Source organism: Pangasianodon hypophthalmus, chromosome 10, assembly GCF_027358585.1.
Source record: "Pangasianodon hypophthalmus isolate fPanHyp1 chromosome 10, fPanHyp1.pri, whole genome shotgun sequence".
Lineage (NCBI taxonomy): Eukaryota > Metazoa > Chordata > Actinopteri > Siluriformes > Pangasiidae > Pangasianodon > Pangasianodon hypophthalmus.
The window spans coordinates 4568545-4576916 of NC_069719.1; the positions used below are offsets into that span (position 1 = coordinate 4568545).

At 42.7% G+C, this 8372-nt stretch overlaps 1 protein-coding gene across 1 annotated transcript; it reads left to right on the forward strand.

Annotated features, from left to right (window-relative positions):
- Positions 1 to 3188: 3188 nt before the first annotated feature.
- Positions 3189 to 5866, forward strand: htr1d (5-hydroxytryptamine (serotonin) receptor 1D, G protein-coupled). Its single transcript, XM_053237700.1, has one exon. It carries the CDS (start codon positions 4307 to 4309, stop codon positions 5447 to 5449), a length of 1143 nt encoding a protein of 380 aa, XP_053093675.1. The 5' UTR covers positions 3189 to 4306; the 3' UTR covers positions 5450 to 5866.
- The last annotated feature ends 2506 nt before the right edge of the window (positions 5867 to 8372 follow it).

The window sequence follows — 8372 nt, forward strand, 5'->3', positions numbered from 1 at the left end:
TTTTTATAACCTCTGTGTGTTCGTTGTGAAGTTTTGTCCTGCTTTTTGTTATGTCCGAGCCGTGTTTTGCAAATTCTGTTTTATTGTACTTACTGGATTTGACCCTTGCCTGTTTCTCTCATTTTTTCCGTTTCACTTTGCCTCTCTGCTTAACTTTATCTTTCTATTTCACAGGTGTAGAAAAAAATTACATAATCTGTATCTAAAAGCTGTTGCTGTTCTGTGGTATACACACTATCATGGGAATCTGGTGGATTTTAGACCACTTGCACTAGAGTTGTTCTGTGGCTAGAAATTTTCTGCTATCAAGTTTTTCTTCATAGTTACCCAGCAGACAAATAGATTCAGTAGTCTGTGGTCTGATATGTAAATTAAAGCATAACACACTTCTTGTATGTACTGGTGACATGAAACACTCCTAGCATGCACTACACGTTCCTGAATCAAGCTACTTGGTAAACCACACACATCAACCAAATATACATTCTGGCCATTAGTATAAACTATTGACAGATTACTTCTTTTTGCAAATCAGCTGTGAACCAGAAATGAAACTGAGTAAAGTACCTAGCAACACAGCCAAAAACTGTCATACACCTATGTTTATTACAGACTAAGACTCAAATAAATTATTTCTGTGCAATGTGAGAAGATAAGACAGCTTTTATCCAAAATGTTAACCAAAGACATCCTGACATTTTTTGAGGGCGCAGACACATGATACATCAAAAACATTTTGCATCATAGTCCGGGCCAAGGCTCCTGTTCATGTGGACTGACCACAAGAATCTGGCCTACATCCAAACCACCAAGCAGCTGAACTCTCATCAGGCATGCTGGGCTGTCTTCGGCCAGTTCAACTTTACCATCACGTACTGCCCCGGTTCCAAGAACATCAAGGTGGTGCCCTCTACCACCAATTTGCCTCTGAAGAAGCCTCCTTGAATCCTGATACCATCCTCCCTCCTTCCTGCGTGGTGGGGGCAGTCACTTGGGAGATTGAGGCCATGGTTAAGGAAGCTCAATGCACCCAATTCGACCCAGGTAATGGACCCCCTGGCCACTTTTTTTTTTTTTGCTGATTCTGTGCATTCCTATGTCCTCCAGTGGGGACACTCTTTCCAGTTTGCCTTTCACCCTGGTTCCAGCCATATCCTAGATCTACTAAAGCGACACTTCTGGTGGATGCCTATGGACCCTGACGCCTGAATTGGGCACCTCACCACTCACCTGCGGGGCTGCTCCACCCTCTGCCTGTTCCCAGTCAGCCATGGTCTCATATCACACTCTATTTTGTCACCGGATTGACCCCCCTCCCAGGGTAACACCACCATCCTCTCTATCATTGACCGTTTCTCTAAGGCAGTACATTTTGTGGCTCTCCCTAAGCTTCCAACAGCCTGTGAGACTGCGGACCTTCTGGTCAACCACGTTTTCTGATTACATGGAATTCTCCTGGGCAGCGTCTCTGACCGTGGACCCCAATTTATCTCCCAGGTATGGAAGTCTTCTGTGATGCTCTCAGTGCTTCTGTGAGTCTGTCTTCAGGTTTCCACCTCCAGACCAGTGGTCAGGTGGAGTGGGCTAACCAGGATCTGGAAGCAGCACTTCTGTGTGTCACGGCCAGTAACCATTCTTCCTGGAGTACCCAGCTTGCCTGGATTGTGTACACTCCTAACTCCCTGTCCAGCACAGCTACTGGTATATCACTCTATGAATGATGTCTGTTTTATCTACCTCCACTGTTTCCCATCCAGGAGAATGACATCACAGCACCACCTGTTCAAGCCCACATCCGCCATTGTCGCAAGATTTGGAAAGAGGCCCGCTCCACCCTGCTCCACTCAGCTAACCGCAACTGCCACCTTGCTAACTGCCATCAGACTCCTGCACTCAAATACCAACCAGGTCAGAAGGTTTGGCTCTCCTCTAAAGATATCCCATTAAAGACTAATTCTAAAAACCTCTACCCGGGTCCCTTTGTGATCAAGAGCATCATCAACCCATCTGCAGTAAAGCTCAAATAAACAAGGTCCATGAGAATCCACCCTTCCTTCCATGTCTCGCAACTCTCTCATCTGGGATTTCCATTGGGCCAAGCTTCACAGGTGACCTGGAGGATCCCATTGAGAGGGGAGTACTGTCTTTGTCTGGGCCAAGGCACCTGTTTGTTTCCCCCTTCCCTTGTGTTTTTCTGTTTTCCCCATCCCTCATGTTTCCTGTGTTTGTCTCTTCCTCTCTTCCTGTTTATGTGTGTTCTTGTGTGTCCCTGGGCATGGTGGTCCACTTTGCACCTCTTCTTGATTGAATCAGCAAACGCGCCTGCTCCTCATCTCCTCTTCAGGCTGCAGCAAATAAAAACCCCAGTTTTCCAGTCACTCATCGCCGGGTCATTCTGTCTACGAGTGCGGTTCACATCTCACCCTGCCTGCCTGCCTGTATGCCTGCACTCCACCATGCCAAGCCCTGCTCCATCGCCTCTGTGACTCACGGACTGAGTATCTACTCCTACGCTGCCACAGTTCGAGTTCAAGCCCCGGCCTTGACAGTAATACTAGCCACTCTCACACTCCTCTGCTCCCAGCCTTGATTCACCGTCCCTGTGGCTCATGGATTGAGCACCAGACTCCAGCACCACTGACCTGAGTTTGAGCCCCTGCCCTGACAGTAACACTAAGCCACGCTTGCACTCTACCTTGCTTCACCATCACTGTGGCTCATGGGCAGTGCTTCTAACTCTCACTTTGCTGACACAAGTTCTGGCCTTGACACCTACACCTGCACAAGTCATGTTTCTTTCCACACAACTCTACTTACATTTATCATTCAATAAAACCTGTTTTAACCTTCAGTCCCTGAGTCTGCGTTCTGCTTTTGGGTCCAAAACTCGCATAGGCTATAACGAGGTCTCACTAATTTTTATAAGTATGTACTAATGCAATTAACTAACTAGTTTTGGTTTCTTAGCCTAGTTAATTAGCTTTGCAGGCAACACAAAACATGAGAAGCACATTGGCAAGCTAATGAATTTATAATTTGTCTACCACTGATTTGTATATCCCTTTTAACATTAGACATTTTCTGGAGTGAGATTATGATCATTTAAGTGATTAAAAGAGCTCAGAAAATCAACAATGCCCTTTATATTATGCATTTTAGTCTGTGCTAACTAGCAGGCTAATCTGTTATGATCTTGTGCTATATAAAACTCAAAACCCACAGGGTAAGGAGGTTAACATCTCTAATACAACAATACTTTAGAAACCAAAGAGACATTATAAACGATTGACCTTTCACGATTTAGTTCAAAACTATTTTCTGAAAGATACCTAGTGTTAGTGTTAGCTTTTACCCAGTAGAGCCTTAATATTAGCCTTATCAGCTGAAGTGGCTGTGAAATGATGAATCTCATGTTCTTCATACAAAATGTATTTCATATAGCTTAGGAAAAAATTTAATCCAATTGAAAATGCTATATAAGTTTTTGTGTGTTTTTGTGTGCTAGTAAGGCTAATATTAGTCTGAAGCCTGCTTAGGCTTTAATGGGTGAAGAGAAAAACAGGAATCTGCTGTATGTGTGCATGCATGTGTGTGTGTGTGCATGTGTGGCACATTGTTCATTACAAGATCAAGGATGCATTTTAACGTGTGTATGCGCGTGTCTGTGTATGTTTACTCTGACAGATAATAAGAACACCAATAACACACACGATTTGCATTTTATTGAAGTGTTTACCCTGTCAAGCCCCTCATTATATCGCTGCTTTGGGTCCATCTAATCGGCTGTTACTTCTGTGCAGTGACACACACCTTACAGGGTGATATGAGCTTGTGCTATATGACCTGCAATGGGCTTGATTATTCATGTTTTCATATCCTGAACCAAATTTTTATAGTTTTTTTTCTCTCTTTCTTTCTCTCACTCTTTTCTAGATCTATGACATGGATTGAATCCAGCCTTCATCCAAGACAAAACATATCCCTATGGTTGCCCTAGTTCCTTCCATCAGGAGTAGCAACCAGCTTTGGAAAGTTCTGCTTCTTCTTCTTAGTTCTTAGCTATTCTTCACTGGAGAGACTCTACTAGTGATCTATCTGAGGAAAGTGGAGGAATTTCCATAGTATTTAGGGGGACGACAGAACGATTCATCTGATAGAACTATTCATTAACCAATGGATTGGGTTGATTGGGAAACAATCACTCTTATTGGGTAAAACTTGTTTTATAATGGCTTACGTAAGTGTTAAATTATTGCAAAACCTGCATCTCTCTTGACAGTGTAGCTATGAGCAGCAACACAGAGGCATGATGGATGAGTACAACACCACTGCCGAGCTTTTCCTCTTTAACAACACGAGAAGCTTGGACACTTCAGAGCCCTGGGATGAAGCGACACGACTAGGCCTCCAGATCTCTCTCTCGATCATACTGGCTATAGTAACTTTGGCTACGATGCTGTCCAATGCTTTTGTCATTGCCACCATTTTCCTGACACGCAAGCTGCACACACCTGCTAACTTCCTGATTGGCTCTCTGGCCCTGACAGACCTGCTTGTGTCCATCCTGGTCATGCCCATCAGCATCTTGTATACAGTGAGCAAGACTTGGACACTTGGGCAGGTGGTTTGTGACATCTGGCTCTCATCAGATATCACCTTCTGCACAGCATCTATCCTGCATCTGTGTGTGATTGCGCTGGACCGGTATTGGGCCATCACGGATGCGCTGGAGTACTCCAAGAGGCGGACGACTGGGCGGGCCGCGCTCATGATTGCAGTCGTGTGGGTGATCTCCATCTCCATCTCCATGCCCCCGCTCTTCTGGAGGCAAGCCAAGGCTCAAGAGGAGTTGACCGAATGTCTGGTCAACACGGACCAGATCTCCTACACGCTCTACTCCACTTTTGGAGCCTTTTACGTGCCTACCGTGCTCCTCATCATCCTTTATGGGCGAATCTATGTGGCTGCCCGCAGTCGGATCTTCAAGACACCAGCGTCAAGGGCAAAACGATTCACTACGGCTCAGCTCATCCAAACATCGGCTGGCTCGTCCCTCTGCTCACTCAACTCCTCAACCAACCAGGAGGGGCATCTTCACCTAGGAGGACCAGGAGGTGGAGGAGGAGGGTCTCCAAATTTCACAAACAGCGTTAAGGTGAAGCTAGCAGATAGCGTCCTGGAGCGAAAACGTTTGTGTGCAGCGAGGGAAAAGAAAGCCACAAAGACACTGGGCATCATCTTAGGAGCCTTTATCATCTGCTGGCTGCCCTTCTTTGTAGCAACACTGGTCATGGCCATCTGTAAGGAGTGCTGGTTCCAGCCAGAGCTGTTTGACTTCTTCACCTGGCTCGGCTATCTCAACTCACTTATCAACCCTGTGATCTACACGGCCTTCAACGACGAATTTAAGCAGGCCTTCCACAAGCTTATCAAGTTCAAGAGATGCTAATGACACTTCCAAACTGAGCTCTAACTGAAGAGGGTTGGTGTATCAGGCACGAGTGTAGAACATTTTGTCTGGCATTTATTTTGTTGTATTCAAATACAAAATACACTGTCATTATTCATGATGTTTGATCATGATGCGTTTTTGTACAGTTGAATGACCATGAGACAGCTTGTAAAAAGTTGTGCCAAACTGTGGATGTTACCCTGTAGATTTACTTATTATGCATGTCTCATAGTCTCTGGTTCATCCCTTAGAAAATATTTGTCATGTATCTATAAGCAATTACAGATGCTAAGAGCCTTACCAAACAAAACAGGAGGACTCAGGAGATGTTGGAAAACATTAATCTGGAATAGCCTTGGAAAAAAGGAAGTTATGCTTTTACAAATACATGGTATATATTGTATATAGTCTATAGAGAAGAGATATATAAAGATTTCATTTTTCAAAACACTTTTTGTGTATGTTGTGGTCATTTGTATTTAGATATTACAGGCTGTTTAAATTAAATAGTATATACAGTGGATATAAAAAGTCTACACACCCCTATTAAAATGGCAGGTTTTTGTGATGTAAAAAAATGAAACCAAGATAAATCATGCCAAAGCTTGACAAAACAATCAGAAATATTTTAGAAAAAAATAGGAAAAATAAAAAAAACTTACAATAACTTGCATAAGTGTGCACACCCCTAAACGAATACATTGTTGAAGCACCTTTTGATTATATTACACCACTTAGTCTTTTTGGCTAAGAGTCTATCAGCGTGGCACATCTTGACTTGGCAACATTTTCTCACTCTTTCTTGGAAAAACATTCTAGATCCATCAAATTGTAAGGGCATCTCTTGTGCACAGCCCGCTTCAGGTCACCCCACAGATTTTTAGTTGGATTCAGCTCTGGGCTCTGGCTAGGTCATTCAAAAACACTGATCTTCTTTTGGTTAAGCCATTCCATTGTTGATTTAGATGTATGCCTTGGGTCATTGTCGTCCTAAATGGGGAAATTCATTTTCATCTTCAGCTTAATAGCAGACACCTGAAGGTTTTGCACTAAAATCGAATGGTATTTGTAGCTATTAATGATTCCCTCCACCTTGATAAAACCCCAGTCCTGGCTAAAGAAAAGCAGCCCTAAAGCATGATGCTGCCACCACCATGCTTCACCATGGGCATGGTGTTCTTTTGGTGATGTGCATTTTTTTGCACCAAACATACTTTTTGGAATTATGGAATTATTATAGCTTTTGGAATTTGGAATCTCTTCAGACCATAACACATTTTGCCACATAGTTTGGGGTGATTTAGTTGAGCTTGGATTTTTTTTTTTTTTTGTGAGAAAGGGCTTCCATCTAGCCACCCTACCCCATAGCCCAGACATGTGAAGAATATGAAAGATTGTTGTCACATGCAGAGAGTAATCAGTATTTGTCAGATATTCCTGCAGCTCCTTTAATGTTGCCGTAGGTCTCTTGGCAGCCTCCTTGTTTAGTTTTTGTCTTGTCCTTTTATAAATTTTGGAGGGAGGTCTTGTTCTTGGTGATGTCACTGTGGTGCTCCATTTTCTCCACTTGTTGATGATGTCATTCATAGTGTTCCATGATACATCTGATGTTTTAGAAATGTTTGTACCTCTCTCCTGATCGATACCTTTCAACAGCAGGACCCTGTACAGGCTTTGTAAGCTCTTTGCAGACCATGGCTTCAAAAGTCAGATGAAACCAAGAAGATGTGAAGAAAATCCTACAGAAACAGCTGATCTTTATTTGTGGTTAATCAGAATAATTTCATTGATGACACCTGGTTCGTTCTGAACACAGCCACATCCCCCAATTATAAAAGGGTGTGCATACAACCAGGTTGTTCTAAGTTTTTTTTTTCTTTTTTCCCTAAAATGTTTCTGATTATTTTTCACTTAATTTTATATGTTGTAATTTCACATTGAGAGTGGAAAAAGTTCTGACATGATTTATCTTGGTTTCATTTTTTTACATCACAAAAACCTGCCATTTTAACAGGGGTGTGTAGACTTTTTATATCCACTGTATGAGCTACGAGATATTAATTACTTAATTTCAGCTCCAATATACTGTAATGGACAGCTAAAATAACAATAACTTTATCAATGTCCAAATATTTATGGACCTGACTGTATCTTCAGTGTCTACTTTATCTTGCATGAGGCAGGAATACACCCTGGATAGGACACAAGTCTATCACAGGGCTCCATGCACACACATATTCATACCTACGGGCAGTTTCACATATCAAATCCAAGTACCAGCAGGTGGGAGGTTGGAGGAAACCAGAAAGCCCAGAGGTACTCCACACAGAGAGAAACCCACGCTCAGGATCAAACCAGGACCCCGGAGCTGTGAGATGGTAACTCCACCCACTGTACCACCTTAAAAAGTATCAATTTACAATGTTTCTAAAGAAAAGTAAGAAATATTGCTTTAGTAATGGTTTCCTATGACTACACTTTGGTTTATGAGGATGGGTAGAAGTAATAGTATCCTATACAAATGCATTGCTAAGCTGAAATGACCAAGGCCAGAGTAACAAATCACGTAACATGTATGTCTCACTTCTCATTATTTCACCTTCGGCTTCTTTTACACTTGGTAGCTCTCACCTGGGGATTACACCGCTGTTGAACAGTGATGAACATTGATTATGGAGAAGCTCAGCTCAGAGTTCATGCCTGTAAAGAGTATCTCATGTTCTGCTGTGGACAGCCAGTCAAGTCAGATTATTTCTCCACATGTCTAAAAGGCATCTGACCTTTACTTTGGAGTTTTTCTGCCATCAAATCTAACGTGATCTGTTCGTATCCTGTCACACATTTCCTTCATGTCAAGACCTGATTTGATCACATCCAATCATGTCTGTTAAAATCGGATCAACTCAGAGTTTTCTAGTTT